The sequence below is a fragment of the Triticum aestivum genome, chromosome 4B (assembly GCF_018294505.1).
Source record: "Triticum aestivum cultivar Chinese Spring chromosome 4B, IWGSC CS RefSeq v2.1, whole genome shotgun sequence".
NCBI lineage: Eukaryota > Viridiplantae > Streptophyta > Magnoliopsida > Poales > Poaceae > Triticum > Triticum aestivum.
Genome location: NC_057804.1, coordinates 43,777,080 through 43,794,940, shown reverse-complemented (window position 1 = coordinate 43,794,940; position 17,861 = coordinate 43,777,080). Strand labels below are relative to the sequence as shown.

General features: G+C 49.2%; 1 protein-coding gene across 1 annotated transcript; it reads right to left on the bottom strand.

Annotated features, from left to right (window-relative positions):
• Positions 1–1,527: 1,527 nt before the first annotated feature.
• LOC123090897 (glutamate decarboxylase 1) lies at positions 1,528–5,852 on the bottom strand. Its single transcript, XM_044512251.1, has 6 exons — positions 5,547–5,852; positions 5,246–5,450; positions 3,049–3,249; positions 2,731–2,945; positions 2,306–2,612; positions 1,528–2,209 (listed from the first exon to the last, which is right to left on the bottom strand). The coding sequence occupies exons 1-6, from the start codon at positions 5,636–5,638 to the stop codon at positions 1,742–1,744; spliced, it is 1,488 nt and encodes a 495-aa protein (XP_044368186.1). The 5' UTR covers positions 5,639–5,852; the 3' UTR covers positions 1,528–1,741.
• Positions 5,853–17,861: the final 12,009 nt, after the last annotated feature.

Sequence of the window (17,861 nt, the reverse complement as noted above, 5' to 3'; positions counted from 1 at the left end):
CCTAAAAACCTTACCATCTCCGAATGGGAACCGCTGTATGGTAAGGTTGCCAATAGGGTTAGCCCATGGCGGGGACGCTTTATGTCTTCGGCGGCTCGGTTAATTCTTACCAACTCGAGCCTGTCTTCCCTCCCTCTTTTTACGATGGGGATGTTCTTGTTAGCTGATGGGGTGCATGGGAAGTTAGATACGCCGCGCTCAAAATTCTTTTGGGAAGGAGCGGGTCACAAAAGGAAATACCATATGTTAAAATGGGCGGCGGTCTGCCGACCTAAGAAGCATGGTGGGCTAGGGATCACTAATTCTAAACTTATGAACGTGGCGCTGCTATCAAAATGGTGGTGGAAGCTAGCGGCTAAGGAAGAGGGTCTGTGGGCAGACCTTCTGCGGGCCAAATACTTCCCGGACGGGGATGTATTTAACGCCAAGGCTTCGGGCTCGCCGTTTTGGAATGGGCTCCAGGCGGTTAGACCAGCCTTCTCGCTGGGGGCGAGATTTGAGGTGAATAGCGGCAACTCGACTAGGTTCTGGTTGGATCGCTGGTTGGGTGACAAGCCGCTTTGGCAGGAGTTCCCGCAGTTATATCAGGTGACGGCGGACCCGCTACTCAGGGTGGGAGAGGCTCTTCGCGCTACGCCGCCTTTGATTAACTTTCGGAGACAGTTGAATGCGGCGGAATTAGCAAGTTGGGGCTTGCTTCAGGCGCGGCTGGAACAAATTTCGGTAAATCTAGATGAGGATACGGTTTCTTGGGACCTCTCCGTGTCTCGGAAATTCTCAGTGAAGTCCCTTTACAATAAGCTGACAGAGGGCACTGCGTTGGATACTGCCAGGAACCTTTGGAAGGCTAGGGTGCCGTTAAAGATTAAGATCTTTATGTGGCAGTTATTTCGCAATAGGCTTCCGACGGCGGAGAACGTAGCTAAACGGAATGGGCCTTCGGACGGGACGTGCGTGGTATGTGAGTCGCTAGAGGACGCGAACCACGCCATGTTCCAATGCGCTCTGGCCCGCTTTGCCTGGAGCGCGGTGCGACAGGTTTTCCAACAGAATTGGAATCCTAGCACTGGGTCTGAGCTGTTGGCTATTTTACAGGCACAGAGGGGTGCCAAGGCCAGGATCTTGTGGACCTGCGTAGGGGCCCTACTCTGGTCCCTTTGGACTGTGCGTAATAAAATGACTATGGAACATAAGTTTCCTTCCAATCCTACTGATGTTATCTTCAAATGCCATTTATTTTTACAGAGTTGGGCACCGCTGGGGAAGCAAGGTGATGCAGACCATTTGAAGAGCACTATGGAGAAGATCGCTACATGTATCCCAAGGCTGTGGCAAGCGAATTGAAGCGTATCTTGTTCCTCTAGGGTCTTGTTTGTGAGCTAGAGTGGGTCGGGTCCCCTCTTAGTTTGTTGTTTTCATTATGGCGTGCGTGGCTGTTGTAGCCTATTGAGACTGTGGTGTTATGTGTGGTATGTGGCGTGCAAACCTTGGATTTCCAAAAAAATAAACATCAATTTTGGTTGAACATTGGGCCCCAAAATAAACATACGACTGCCGCTAGGTACTCCAGTGTTTTGTGCACAAATATGCAAGTACATGAATATACTCGATCGATCCAATGGAGCCAGAACAAGAGAAGTAGCAGTAGCTTAAATTAGGAAATACAACCATAAAGATCCAGCAGCAGCTATATCATCAGCAAACACCAGTAGCAGGTGAGAGGTGCATGCATGGCGGCCGCTCAGCAGACGCCCTGGGTCTTCTTCCTGGCGGCGACGGCCCTCTTCCAGACGGACACCACCTCGCGCTGCCTGGCCAGGTCCTTCTCGCTGACGGTGTCGCCGTTGGGGTGCTGCAGGGCGGGCCCGCTGCTGCGGGACGGGAGGGCGTCGAGCTCGTGGAGCACCTTCTCGATGTCGATGACGAGGCGCTCGGCGAAGGTGCGGCTGAAGTCCTCGCGGATGACGACGCGGAGCACGGTGACGTGCTGCGCGTCGGGGGGCATGGTGTAGGCGGGCACGATCCAGCCGAAGCGGCGGAGGAACTCGGAGATCTCGAACTCGTCGTGCCGGCTGCTGTCCTTGAGGGAGAAGGCCACCAGCGGGACGCCCTGGTCCTTGGACACGATGTTGAACCGGCCCGTGCGCTCCAGCCCCTCCTTGAGCACCATCGCGTTCTCCTGGCAGTTGTCCATGATGTTCCTGTACCCCTGCATTATTGCACCAGAAACCAGATACGGTTAGCACACAAAAAAATTGTTGTTGTAGTAAGTGAGAAATGCTGAGATAAAATCGATCAGCAGTACCTCGAAACCAAGGCGGATCAGCTGGTAATACTGCGCGATAACCTGGCTGGAACCTTTGGAGAAGTTGAGGGTGAAGGTGGGCTGGTCGGCGCCGAGGTAGTTGATGTGGAAGATGAGCTCGTCCGGCAGGTCCTCCTTGCTCCTCCAGATGCACCACCCGATCCCGGCGTACACGAGGCCGTACTTGTGCCCGCTCACGTTGATGCTCTTCACCAGCGGCAGCCGGAAGTCCCACTCCAGCTCCGGGTACAGGAACGGCGCGATGAACCCGCCGCTCGCCGCATCCACGTGGATCGGCGTGTCCCAGCTGCACGTCCAACCCAAAACCCATTAGTACAACATTTTCCACGGACCTCTGTCTAGATGAGTGATATGTGCAGTGGGAGCTCAGTGGAAGGATCAAAGATGGTTAACGAATTCATTACCCTGTCTCCTCGTTCTTCTTGACGAGGAGGTCGTTGAGCATCTTGACGTCCTCGAACTCGCCGTTGAGGGTGGAGCCGAGGATGGCGGCGACGCAGATGGTGTTCTCGTCGACCATCTCAACGGCCTTCTCGGGGTCCATCACGTAGTACCCCTCGCTCAGCTTCACTTCCTTGAGCTCCACCTCGAAGTAGCGCGCGAACTTCTCCCAGCAAACCTGAATTCATTTTACCCAATGATCCAGTAAGTTTAAGAAGGTAACAAACCGCATGGTGCAAATGTTAAGTAAAGATAGACTGTGATGTGCTTATATTAAGTACTTGGACGTTGGCGCCGGTGACGATGTTGGGCTTGTCGCAGGGCTTGCCGGCGGCCTTCATCTTGTTCTGCCAACGCCTCTTGAAGGCCAGCCCGGCGAGCATGATGGCCTCCGAAGAGCCGACGGTGCCCACTCCCACGGCCGTCTCGGTCTCCCCGAGAGGAGCATTGAAGAGATGCGCGATCATGTTCACGCATCGGTTCTGCAAAACAGAATTTAAAAGCCCTGTGTTATGATCGATCAACCAAACATTGCTATATGAAAATTTGATTTCTCGCAGAAAGAAAACTAGAATTTCCTCCACGAAGATCGTAAATCATATCATTACCACATTTTATAGGTAGGTTAAATCCATGGTTAAACTTGAATTTGAAAAGCATGTGTGCCTTCTTTTTCAAGCCGGAGGGAGTAATAAATAGCAGCTTTTATTATTTTTACTCCACATTTTGCTTTTTCTCGTTGCATTGCAATCTCTGATGATTTCATCCATTAATAGGAACCAGGGGTCCAACCTTGCATTCAAAAGAAAGAAAAATAGTCCACTACTCCCATGATTTTGCCGGTGAGTCTTAGCAGTATGGCCGGCGTGTGCTTAGATGATTAGACCACCGCCACCCATACTAATAGTGCACCGCTGTGCCAAAAGGGCGCAATCAGATCGAATCATCACTCACTTGGTTCATGCTTACAAGTCAGTAAACATTTCCGGTTTACATCCCCTCCAGCATGGCCACGAGCGTCTAGCTCGGCGGCCTAGCAGTACAGCGATAGCACGGAGAAAATCTCGGCCTACTTGGGATGAGTGCCTGCTTTTACCGATCGACCCGACGTTGGGCAGGCAGTCCTGTTGCCCCTCTCGATCGATCGTTGGGTGGCTCGACAAGACGACAGCCAGGAGCTAGAGCTATCGCCGTGTGTCGGTGTGTGTATGTGAACGTGGCTTGCTCGTTTTCCTATTGTTGCGTCGCGAGTTGGAGGACAGGGACGGGGGCCAGATGCCTTGTTCTGCACACTAGTACACCACACACGTTCTGCTCCCCGTTGTTCTCTAGTGCGCCACTCAGGTTCATGAACCAAAGAGGATAGACGCGCCGTTGAGTAGATTACTGTTTTATTTGTTACAGTATATAATACTCCTCCTTTATGTAATAAGTAGTACCCCTTCGTCCTGAATTACTTGTCGCAGAAATGGATGTATCTAGACTATTAGACTATTTTTAGTTGTAGATACGTTTGTTTCTATCTATTTGTACAACAAGTACTCCCTTCGTTCGGAATTACTTGTCACAAAAATGAATAAAAATTGATGTATCTACAACTAAAATACATCTAGACACATTTATTTCTTGGACGAGTAATTCTGAACGGAGGAAGTAGTTCAGAACGGTTAATGTTGGGTCTTTGTAAGTGCCAATCCTCGAATGTTTTTTCCCTTCTCGTTAGCATGATGATGCAGCTGTGCGGCCTGCGAGCGCTGAGCCCTGGCTGCCGTGACGATTAAGCAACTAATGTTTCCATCTAGACTGTAAATAAGTCAATACTAGCACTACCTTAATGCCTTTTTGTTTTGAAATGACCTTATTAATCCGTATTGATCTCGAGGAGCACTGTATTGTTCTTGGTTTGAAACAGAGGGGGGGGGGGAGGTAGCCTGAATATACCTGCTGTCTTTTTTTCTGTTCTTTTTCTCAAACGCTAAAGGCTGAATATATCTCCTGGTTTTGTCGCTTGCTGCTAGCCTGACATGACTACTGAATACCACCCAATTGTCTAATTAATCCACCGACCTTTTGTCAATTTCTTTGGTGGGCGACGTCTTGGACGCCTACATAAACTTGAGAGCAATGGAAAAGAGTTCCCTACTAATTCATCTTCTTCATTACACGCGGCCATATATAAAGGGATAAATATACAGAAACAGTGGGCAGAAAGGTAACTGACTCGTACTACATAGTTATATATATTAATCGTCTCTAGGCTAGAGGCAAGATACGAAGGCGCATGTGATGGATGCTCGATCATTTTTTACCATTTCTAGGGGAGTAGCGGTGCTAGTTTTCAAACTTCTATGCCAGATCAGTGGGTCAGGCGGGCCAAGTGGAGCAGTGGAAGCCCACCGAAAGAAGAAAGGGATCGAGATCTCAATATCAAATCTAGGGGCTTAAACGACCGGAGTAACGCCAAAGTAAAAGGTGAACCTGGAGCTCGGTGGTGACGGGGTACTCGTCCATGTCGACGTAGTTCTTGTTGATGGAGTCCATCATGAGCTTGTTGCACTCGGGCTCCATCCAGGTGGTGACGAAGGACGCCAGGTTCAGCCGCGGGTTCCCGTCCAGCATCAGCTCGTCGTTGATGATCTGGTACGCCGCCTCCTTCGGGATCGAGTTCTCCGGCATCCGGAACCTGCCCACCCGTTCCGTCCGTCGTCCAAAACCAGATCAGCATACATCCATCCATGATCCATCCACCATGCGCGCGCGCAAGCAAGCAGAAACGTACCTGGGCAGGGAGGCGCGGACGTAGCGGGAGGCGAAGGTGGAGTGCACCGACTCATCGGACGACCCTGCCGACGCGGCGTGGGAGAGCACCATCCTGCTCGCCGGCGGGGACGACGGCCGATCCGATCAGGAGACGGGGGCCGGCGGGGGCGGTGGTGGTGCTAGACTGCTAGTGCTGCCGCTGGTTTGTGCTTGATCAACGCGGGGTCGGGGTTAAGCCGTTACCAGGAACAGCGGGAACGTTTCCTATTGTATGTATAGTAGATGGCGTGCGCCGTGCTGGCCGGGAGACAAAAATGGCGGAATATTTATAATCGAGCCGAGGGGACGGGTGAAGGGGAAGATTTTTTCCCTTTCTTTTAGACGAAGGGAAGGGGAAGCTCCCGTTCCAAAAAAAAAAACGTGTACTACATGTGACCGTTGAAAAAAAAAACATGTAGAGTACTACTGTACTTGGCCACCGGACTTCGTCGCCTAGTTACCGTGGATTCATGGTTTGACGAAGATGTTTCTGTTCCCGTTCAGTCCGGTCACGGTTTATTCGACACTTGGGTTGATGTCGTCTCTTTGGGGCTGCGCGCTCCGGTGTCTGGTATTGGTCCTCCGAAGGCGGGGGTGAAGCTTCGCTCTTTCCATCGTGTCGCTTTCCCTCTCTTTTTGTGTGTGTGAGGAATTAAGAACATCTACAGTCGGGCACCTCAAACCGTCTTTAAATGTTTGTGCGGACGGCTTGGTCACTGACTGGTTGTGAAAAACCGACCCAGACGGGGGCCTTAAACCGTTCTCAAATGTCCGGGTTGTGTGGCGCCCCTCATATCAAGCCAAAATATGAGGTGGTTCGAGCTCGTCCGTCACGTCGGTTTGGCCTAGCTTGGCCCACGCGTGACCCACAAAATTCCCATCCGAAAAATCCTAGACTGCAGTCAATCCAAACTGCACTTCAGTTCCCTCTCCTCCAACTCCACTTTCGAACTCATTCAATGCCCGGCGACCGAAGTAGCGCTGCCTTCGGTGGGAAATCCAGCTCCAACAACGACTCGGGGAGCCTCCTGCGCGAAGCGGAGCCCGATGATGTGGAGGAGGTCGCCCTCCGCATCGCTTTGAGGCATTCGCTGCTCGACCAAGGCGGATCTAGCAACGGCGGATCTACTTCTTCAGTGTTCATCGCCTGTCGGCGCAGCGCCGACGATGTCGCCGACCCTTCCCGAGGCGGCGCCCCTCGCGTCCGTCCTCCCTGCTCTCTCACGGTGATGGAGAAGGATGCGCGACGCCTTTGCCGCAAGAATGCCAAGGCGCTCTGACTCTTCATCGAGTTGTCGGAGCGCGAGGCAAAAAAGGAGGCGGCAGCAAAGACGAAGACGGCCCGGCATACGAATGAGCAGGACCGCCTGCTCCATAGGTTGTCGGGCAAAAGGTGCAGCTCCGACTCCTCCCACTTGACGGATGGATCCACTTCTCGCGACGACGCACCTCCGCACACCGACGCCTACATGGAGAAGGGCACAGCCGCGCCGACGGCTGGAAGGGGAATGGGCCAGTGAGGAAATGGTAATTTACTCCATCCTTCCCCGACGGCTGGGAGGAGAATGGGCCGGTGAGGAAATGGTAATTTACTCCATCCTTCCCTATTTTATTTTTGTTTTATCTATGTTCTAACTATTTGTAGTATAAATTTCCATTGTCCGCCGATAAGCCTTCGATAAGCTATGTGGTTTCATCCGGCAATGCAATGATAATCCGGCTAGTTGAGCGTATTTTATACTTTACATGTAGCGTTGCATGGTTTGCATGGTTTTGAGGTTTCAGATATGAGGGGACGCGAGTGTGAAAGACTTGTATGAAACATGCCCGGTCAATGCTCACGGCGCGTCCGCGGGCGTCTGAGGGGTCGAATTTGCCAAGTCCGGATATAGATGCTCTAACTGTTTCCATCTCCTTTGGTAAAAAGGACAGCTGAAGCCCGGGGGTTCCATGATTCCGGGGGAAGAATGTAGGTCTACCGGACTCGCGGCCTATGCCGACGGCCCCGGGTCGTCGGCATAGGCCATTTCCCGTCGGCAGAGCCCCGTCAGCATACACTACACCACAACACTGATGTAAGGACAAAAAAACTGCCGGGAGAAAGCACTTTAAAGGGCAGATAAACTGTCGGGACAGTGTTTCTCCCGACAGATAGAACTGCCATGAGAATGGCTGCCGGGACAGTGTTTTTCCCGGCAGATTCAACCTCGCATGACTATGGAAGGAGGCGACGTCGACCTCGACGCACCAGGCGCCATCGATACCGATGGCGGTCGCATAGGTCGGCGGAGGAGATCGAAGGCCGACGGGGGCGGGGGTGGCGGTGGCGGTGGCGTTGGTGTGGGAGAGGGCAGTGTGGATAAGGGCTCGATTTGGGGAAGATCTATTTGGGGCGGCGGCTATTTGGTGCAAACTTTTCGTGGGCCTCTCGCAGGTACGCGCGCACCTGGGTCAATTTCAGTCTCATGCCCTATAGACATTCCGGCAGATAATGGGCCATAGTTTAGTTGTACCGACAGACACGGTGTCCTTACAAACAAAAATCACTTTTGTTAGTCTGTGTGTCCTCGTTCCTACACTTGTGCCGGCAGCTTTTCTGCCCTCAAGTACATCTACCGACAGTACCGACATCCACGGCAGATAGTTTGCCCTTATTTCACTATTTATCCTGGCAGTTAACTGCCCCTAATTAAGTGTTGCGGTGTAGTGATAGATCACATCAGCGTAGTCTTGTCAGACCATCGGCATAGTATAGCCGTCGACATATGTGCCTATGCCGACGGTTGAGCGCCAGCCGTCGGCAGTGTTTTTCGCCTGATGGCAACGGACGGCACCGTCAAAAGCGCTGACGATTCACGGAATGCCACATGGCAGAGGTATGCGAACGGCTTTGCCGTAGGCATAGCCGTGCCACGTGTCGTCCCCTGGTGCCTCCTGGCGGCAGGGCTATGCCTACGGAAAAGCCGTCGACATAGATAGCCCTGCCACGTGGCATGCCCTGGGTAGCCCTGGGCTCATCTATGCCGACGGCTTTGCCGTAGGCATAGTTTTTCATCTTGTTTTCTCTTTTTCAATTCATTTGACAACATTTCAAAGTAGAATAATATGGAATTATGCAGAAATATGACAGTTCATCATCTAAACATACTCAAGTTCATCATCATCATTTAAACATAGTCAAGTTCATCATCTAAAGATCATCACCGGTGAAAGTTCATGAACATAAATAGTGCAAGACATGGAACATGAAAGGTATGGCACGATGGCCACATGCACGGGTATCATCATCGACATCAAGCAAGACCGCCGCCGCCAAGACCACCTCCGCCAAAGCCACCACCGCCAAGACCACCTCCGCCAAAACCACCACCGCCAAGACCACCTCCGCCAAAACCGCCACCGCACCACCATCACTCTGCCAGATCGGAGTGACTGGGGTCGACGGAGCAGGAGTCGAGCCATCGGTCCCCTACATGTTTGATAGAAGATCTAATGGTAAATATGATATGATAGTGTTGAATGAACAACAACTAGTTTGTCAGTAGTTAGGCAAATGTACTAACCGGACTATCACCGCCTAGTGACGCCCATTCCTCGAACGTGGGAATGTGTGGGGCTTCTCCCGCAGGTGGTGGTGGGGGTCCAACTTGTGGTGGCTCCGTGCGGTTAGTCGAAGACGCCAACATAGCCTGGATGTTAGTTAAACAAGCAAACTAGAAGGTCAGAAGGAATGAAAGTGCAAATTTTAGCTTGGTTTTAAGAGGGCAAAACTAACCGCCATCACTTGACGGTTGTAATCAGCGTTTGCCTTTACTCGTTGCAAGTACTCCCGCACCTCAATATGCCTATGCTCGAGAAAGGCCTGATATGCCTACAAAATTGAGGTTGTTTCTAAGTGGGCAGTGCTGAAAATAAACTGAGAAAGATAGTGAAAGTGCAACTATCCCTAGGTGGTTTTGGTAATTCATAACAACATATAGCTCATTGAGCTAATGCTATTCCAAGACTATTATTTCAGGAAAGCTCAATGAATGGCATGGCATGGATGATGAAAGTGGATCCCTCAAAATACTAATGACAAAGGATTGGCTCAAGCTCAAAAGCTCAAGACTCTTCATTTTACATTTTAGTGATCCAAGATCACATTGAGTCTATAGGAAAAGCCAATACTATCAAGGAGGGATGAGGTGTTGCTTAATGAGCCTCTTGCTTCATGTGCTTGGTGATATGCTCCAAAAACCCTCAACTACTTTCCAACATCCACAAATGACCTAAACCTAAAGCCAAAATCGGTCACACCGATTCTTCCTATCCAGCGCCACCGAGTTCAAATGTCATAGCCACTGCCACAAACCCTAGGCAAATCGGTCCTACCGATAGGGATCACGGTCTCACCGAGATGGGATTGTAATCTCTCTGTTTCCCTTCGTAACATTTCGGTCTAACCGAAGTGAGCGATCGGTCCCACCGAGATTGCAATGTAAACTCTCTGTTTCCCTTTTGTAACATTTTGGTTTCACCGAAAAGAGCAAATCGGTCCCACCGAGTTTACCTGACCAACTCTCTAGTTAGCTAATTACCAAAATCGGTCTCACCGAGTTTGTGTAATCGGTCTTACCGAGATTACGTTATGCCCTAACCCTAACCATATCGGTCTTACCGAGTTGCATTTCGGTCCCGCCGAAAATCCTAACGGTCACTAGGTTTACTAAATCGGTCCGACCGAGTTTGATGATTCGGTCCCACCGAGTTTGGTAAATTGTGTGTAACGGTTAGATTTTGTGTGGAGGCTATATATTGGAGGCTATATATACCCCTCCACCTCCTCTTCATTCGTGGAGAGAGCCATCAGAACAAACCTACACTTCCAACTTACCATTTCTGAGAGAGAACCACCTACTCATGTGTTGAGGCCAAGATATTCCATTCCTACCATATGAATCTTGATCTCTAGCCTTCCCTAAGTTACTTTCCACTCAAATCTTCTTTCCACCAGATCCAAAACCTATGAGAGAGAGTTGAGTGTTGGGGAGACTATCATTTGAAGCACAAGAGCAAGGAGTTCATCATCAACGCACCATTTGTTACTTCTTGGAGAGTGGTGTCTCCTAGATTGGCTAGGTGTCACTTGGGAGCCTCTGACAAGATTGTGGAGTTGAACCAAGGAGTTTGTAAGGGCAAGGAGATCGCCTACTCCGTGAAGATCTACCGCTAGTGAGGCAAGTCCTTCGTGGGCGACGGCCATGGTGGGATAGACAAGGTTGCTTCTTCGTGGACCCTTCATGGGTGGAGCCCTCCGTGGACTCGTGCAACCGTTACCCTTTGTGGGTTGAAGTCTCCATCAACGTGGATGTACGATAGCACCACCTATCGGAACCACGCCAAAAACATCCATGTCTCCAATTGCGTTTGAATCCTCCAAACCCTTCCCTTTACTTTCTTGCAAGTTGCATGCTTTAATTTCCGCTGCCTATATACTCTTTGCATGCTTGCTTGAATTGTGTGATGATTGCTTGACTTGTCCTAAGATAGCTAAAATCTGCCAAACTCTAAAATTGGGAAAAGGCTAAGTTTTTAATTGGTCAAGTAGTCTAATCACCCCCCCTCTAGACATACTTCAAGGTCCTATAGATAGAGACAAAGAATATAAGGGGAAGTACTTACAGCACGCTGGCGGGCTAAGCGAGGTTGCTAACGCCCCGTACTCTCTAACGGGCTTGTGTTGGTAGCCCGAAGCCATATGTACGAGACCGACGGAGTGATCAAGCCATCGAAACATGGCTACCAGCCATGGGACTTCCCCTGGATGGCCACCACCGCTGTGTCATCGATCTGAGACTGGGCGACCTCAGGAACAGGAACATCCAGATGCAACTTCTGATATTTCTGAGTGTAAGACTCCATGTGCTGCTCGGTGTTGCCGTAGTACTGGCTCTCGTCGTCCTTGCGATCACTCCGCTCGCGGGCCAGCTTCCATGACTCAATGTCTGAGAGCGGCCTCTTCAACTTGTCCTCCTGCAACGTCAAACAGAAGTTATCCATACATAAGAACATGACAGTAAAGAAGAACAAAAATGCATCATGCATATAGATATACCTTCATGGCCTTGAAGCCCTAGTTGTTCCTGTTTCCTTGGTCGTGTGTCCCGTCTTTTCCATGGTTAGCCCGGGCCTTGATGCTCTTGGCAGCAAACTCTGCATCGTCGCCGAGCCACCTATCCACCAAACTCGCCCATCCGTCATGCCTTCCATAGCACCAACGAGGAACAACCTATGCAAATTTTGGAAGCATGACATGTGAGCACGAAACATATAGTTGACTGCTTGAAACAATGAAAAGTCAGTAATAGTTACCATCATGAACTGCTCCCTGTTCAAGGTAAGTTTTTGCCTCTGCGCTTGAGTTTTGGTCATCTTTTGTTGCAGGTAGATGTTGTAGTACTACGAGACGGCAACCCAGTGCACCTCGTACTGCAACTGACGAACTTTATTCTTCGCAGCCGCAAGCAAGACCACGTCGGCTCTGGCCTTGTGCTCGTCAAGAACTCTATAGAGTTGTTGCAATCATGCATAAACCAGAAGCAAACAAGGCATGAGTTGAGTGATTCAATGATAAACTATGACGAAACTGAAGACAAGTGATTCAGAAGAGAACTTACCCAAAATTTGGTGATCACGGCCTTAGCGGCCATCCCGTACTCCGTGTTGCTGCAAGCCTTGTAGTGGGCCCAGCTCGTGGCCAAAACACGCAGCTGTGGGTCCCTGTCTAGCCGCGGGCAGAATAGGCCAGACCAAAACTCCTTCAACAGGACAGTGATAAGGCCGTTCGGTTTACGGCCCTTTCGCGAAGGATCCAGTTACTACAAAAGAATCAAAGGATTGCCATGTGTACAATAATAAAATGTTGTCATGTGTTGAAAATATGATTGAGAGGCACTTACTCTGTCCCCGCAGGTTCAATGAGCCACTTGTGTGTTGGAAATATGCCCTAGAGGCAATAATAAAAGGATTATTATTATATTTCCTTGTTCATGATAATTGTCTTTTATTCATGCTATAATTGTATTATCCGGAAATCGTAATACACGTGTGAATACATAGACCACAATACGTCCCTAGTAAGCCTCTAGTTGACTAGCTCGTTGGTCAACAGATAGTCATGGTTTCATGACTATGGACATTAGATGTCATTGACAACGGGATCACGTCATTAGGAGAATGACGTGCTGGACAAGACCCAATCCTAAGCATAGCACAAGATCGTGTAGTTCGTTTTGCTAGAGCTTTTCCAATGTCAAGTATCTTTTCCTTAGACCATGAGATCGTGTAACTCCCGGATACCGTAGGAGTGCTTTGGGTGTACCAAACGTCACAACGTAACTGGGTGACTATAAAGGTGCACTACAGGTATCTCCGAAAGTGTCTGTTGGGTTGACACGGATCGAGACTGGGATTTGTCACTCCGTATGACGGAGAGGTATCACTAGGCCCACTCGGTAGTGCATCATCATTATGAGCTCAAAGTGACCAAGTGTCTGGTCACGGGATCATGCATTGCGGTACGAGTAAAGTGACTTGCCGGTAACGAGACTGAACGAGGTATTGGGATACCGACGATCGAGTCTCGGGCAAGTAAACGTACCGATTGACAAAGGGAATAGTATACGGGGTTGATTGAATCCTCGACATCGTGGTTCATCCGATGACATCATCAAGGAGCATGTGGGAGCCAACATGGGTATCCAGATCCCGCTGTTGGTTATTGACCGGAGAGCCGTCTCGGTCATGTCTGCATGTCTCCCCAACCCGTAGGGTCTACACACTTAAGGTTCGGTGACGCTAGGGTTATTAGGAAGACTTGTATGTGATTACCGAATGTTGTTCGGAGTCCCAGATGAGATACCAGACGTCACGAGGAGTCCCGGAATGGTCCGGAGGTGAAGATTTATATATGGGAAGTTGCCATACGGACACCGGAAAGTTTCGGGGGCATATCGGTATTGTACCGGGGCCACAGGAGGGGTTCCGGGGGTCCACCGGGAGGGGCCGCCCCTCTCGGAGGGCCACATGAGCCGCAAGGGGCAGAGAATCAGCCCCTGGTGGGCTGGGCGCCCCCCCCCCTTGGGCCCATGCGCCTAGGGTTGGGGGGAACCCTAGTGGGGGCGCCCCCCTTGCTTGGGGGACAAGCCCCCCTCCCTGGCCGTCGCCCCCCCTCTAGATCTCATCTAGAGGGGGCCGACCCCCTTCCCCCTTCCCCTATAAATAGAGGGGCGAGGGGAGGGCTGAACACCTGATCCAAGGCGCAGCCCCTCCCCTCCCCAACACCTCTCCTCCTTCGTTGAGTGCTTGGCGAAGCCCTGTCGGAGTACTACCTCTCCACCATCATCACGCTGTCGTGCTGCTGCTGCAGCCTTCTTCCTCAACCTCTCCTTCCCCCTTGCTGGATCAAGAAGGAGGAGACGTCGTCCGTTCCGTACGTGTGTTGAACGCGGAGGTGCTCTCCGTTCAGCAATTGGTCATCGGTGATTTGGATCACGACGAGTACGACTCCATCATCCCCGTTCCCTTGAATGCTTCCGCACGCGATCTACAAGTGGTATGTAGATGCAATCTCTCTCCCATGACTCGTTGCTTAGATGAACTCATAGATGGATCTTGGTGAAACCGTAGGAAAAATTTTAATTTTCTGCAACGTTACCCAAACAGTGGCATCATGAGCTAGGTCTATGCGTAGTTCTCTATTGCACGAGTAGAACACAATTTTGTTGTGGGCGTAGATCTTGTCAACTTGCTTGCCGCTACTAGTCTTTTCTTGCTTCAGCGGTATTGTGGGATGAAGCGGCCCGGACCGACCTTACACGTACGCTTACGTGAGACAGGTTCCACCGACTGACATGCACTAGTTGCATAAGGTGGCTAGCGGGTGTCTGTCTCTCCTACTTTAGTTGGAGCGCATTAGATGAAAAGGGTCCTTATGAAGGGTAAATAGAAGTTGACAAAATCACATTGTGGTTATTCGTAGGTAAGAAAACGTTCTTGCTAGAACCCAATTGCAGCCACGTAAAAGATGCAACAACAATTAGAGGACGTCTAACTTGTTTTTGCAGCAATTGTCATGTGATGTGATATGGCCAGAAGTTGTGATGAATGATGAATGATTTATTGTGATGTATGAGATCATGCTCTTGTAATAGGAATCACGACTTGCATGTCGATGAGTATGACAACCGACAGGAGCCATAGGAGTTGTCTTTATTTTTTGTATGACCTGCGTGTCATTGAAGAACGCCATGTAAATTACTTTACTTTATTACTAAACGCGTTAGCCATAGAAGTAGAAGTAGTCGTTGGCGTGACAACTTCATGAAGACACAATGATGGAGATCATGATGATGGAGATCATGGTGTCATGCCGGTGATGAAGATGATCATGGAGCCCCAAAGATGGAGATCGAAGGAGTTGTATGATATTGGCCATATCATGTCACTACTATATAATTGCATGTGATGTTTATTATGTTTTATGCATCTTGTTTACTTAGAACGGCGGTAGTAAATAAGATGATCCCTTATAATAATTTCAAGAAAGTGTTCCCCCTAACTGTGCACCGTTGCTAAAGTTCGTCGTTTCGAAGCACCACGTGATGATCGGGTGTGATAGATCCTTACGTTCACATACAACGGGTGTAAGACAGATTTACACATGCAGAACACTTAGGGTTAACTTGACGAGCCTAGCATGTATAGACATGGCCTCGGAACACAGAGACCGAAAGGTCGAACATGAGTCATATGGAAGATACGATCAACATGGAGATGTTCACCGATGATGACTAGTCCGTCTCACGTGATGATCGGACACGGCCTAGTCGACTCGGATCATGTAACACTTAGATGACTAGAGGGATGTCTAATCTGAGTGGGAGTTCATTAAATAATTTGATTAGATGAACTTAATTATCATGAACTTAGTCTAAAACTTTTGCAAAATATGTCTTGTAGATCAAATGGCCAACGCTCATGTCAACATGAACTTCAACGCGTTCCTAGAGAAAACCAAGCTGAAAGATGATGGCAGCAACTATTCGGACTGGGTCCGGAACCTGAGGATCATCCTCATAGCAGCCAAGAAAGCATATGTCCTAGATGCAACGCTAGGTGAAGCACCCATCCCAGAGAACCAAGACGTTATGAACACTTGGCAATCACGTGCTGATGATTACTCCCTCGTTCAGTGCGGCATGCTTTACAGCTTAGAACCGGGGCTCCAAAAGCGTTTTGAGAAGCACAGAGCATATGAGATGTTCGAGGAGCTGAAAATGGTTTTCCAAGCTCATGCCCGTGTCGAGAGATATGAAGTCTCCGACAAGTTCTATAGTTGTAAGATGGAGGAAAATAGTTCTGTCAGTGAGCACATACTCAAAATGTCTGGGTTGCACAACCGCCTGTCCCAGCTGGAGATCAACCTCCCAGAAGAGGCGGTCATTGACAGAATCCTTCAGTCGCTCCCACCGAGCTACAAGAGCTTTGTGTTGAACTACAATATGGAGGGGATGGTGAAGACCATTCCTGAAGTATTCTCAATGCTGAAGTCAGCAGAGGTTGAAATCAAGAAAGAACATCAAGTGTTGATGGTCAATAAGACCACTAAGTTCAAGAAGGGCAAGGGTAAGAAGAACTTCAAGAAGGACGGCAAAGATGTTGCCGCGCCCAGTAAGCTAGTTGCCGGGAAGAAGTCAAAGAATGGACCCAAGCCTGAGACTGAGTGCTTTTATTGCAAGGGGAAGGGTCACTGGAAGCGGAACTGCCCCAAATACTTAGCGGACAAGAAGGCCGGCAACACTAAAGGTATATTTGATATACATGTAATTGATGTGTACCTTACCAGTACTCGTAGTAACTCCTGGGTATTTGATACCAGTGCCGTTGCTCACATTTGTAACTCACAGCAGGAGCTGCGGAATAAGCGGAGACTGGCGAAGGACGAGGTGACGATGCGCGTCGGGAATGGTTCCAAGGTCGATGTGATCGCCGTCGGCACGCTACCTCTACATTTACCTACGGGATTAGTTTTAAACCTCAATAATTGTTATTTAGTGCCAAGTTTGAGCATGAACATTGTATCTAGATCTCGTTTGATACGAGATGGCTACTCATTTAAATCCGAGAATAATGGTTGTTCTATTTATATGAGAGATATGTTTTATGGTCATGCCCCGATGGTCAATGGTTTATTCTTAATGAATCTCGGACGTAATGTTACACATATCCATAATGTGAATACCAAAAGATGTAAAGTTGATAACGATAGTCCCACATACTTGTGGCACTGCCGCCTTGGTCACATTGGTGTCAAGCGCATGAAGAAGCTCCATGCTGATGGACTTTTAGAGTCTCTAGATTATGAATCATTTGACACATGTGAACCATGCCTCATGGGCAAAATGACCAAGACCCTGTTCTCCGGAACAATGGAGCGAGCAACCAACTTATTGGAAATCATACATACTGATGTGTGTGGTCCAATGAGCGTTGAGGCTCGCGGAGGATATCGTTATGTTATCACTCTCACCGATGACTTGAGTAGATATGGGTATGTCTACTTGATGAAACACAAGTCTGAGACCTTTGAAAAGTTCAAGGAATTTCAGAATGAAGTAGAGAATCAACGTGACCGAAAGATAAAGTTCTTACGATCGGATCGTGGAGGAGAATATTTAAGTCACGAATTTGGTACACACTTAAGAAAATGTGGAATCGTTTCACAACTCACGCCGCCTGGAACACCTCAGCGTAACGGTGTGTCCGAACGTCGTAATCGCACTCTATTGGATATGGTGCGATCTATGATGTCTCTTACCGATTTACTGCTATCATTTTGGGGATACGCTCTAGAGACAGCTACATTCACTTTAAATAGGGCACCGTCTAAATCCGTTGAGACGACACCGTATAAATTATGGTTTGGGAAGAAGCCTAAGTTGTCGTTTCTAAAAGTTTGGGGATGCGATGCTTATGTCAAGAAACTTCAACCTGAAAAGCTCGAACCCAAGTCGGAAAAATGCGTCTTCATAGGATACCCTAAGGAAACCATTGGGTATACCTTCTACTTAAGATCCGAAGGCAAGATCTTTGTTGCCAAGAACGGATCCTTTCTGGAAAAAAGAGTTTCTCTCGAAAGGAGTAAGTGGGAGGAAAGTAGAACTCGATGAAGTACTACCTCTTGAACCGGAAAGTAGTGCAGCTCAGGAAAACTTTCCTGTGGTGCCTACACCGAATGGAGAGGAAATTAATG

What these genes read in the sequence shown, in the direction of transcription:
- LOC123090897 (XM_044512251.1), bottom strand. Translation starts at nt 5,638, where the DNA reads ATGGTGCTCTCCCACGCCGCGTCGGCAGGGTCGTCCGATGAGTCGGTG. An exon ending in CCGTCACCACCGAGCTCCAG is followed by an intron (nt 3,250 to 5,245) that starts GTTCACCTTTTA and finishes TCTGTTTTGCAG; the next exon opens with AACCGATGCGTGAACATGAT. An exon ending in TCACCGGCGCCAACGTCCAA is followed by an intron (nt 2,946 to 3,048) that starts GTACTTAATATA and finishes AAATGAATTCAG; the next exon opens with GTTTGCTGGGAGAAGTTCGC.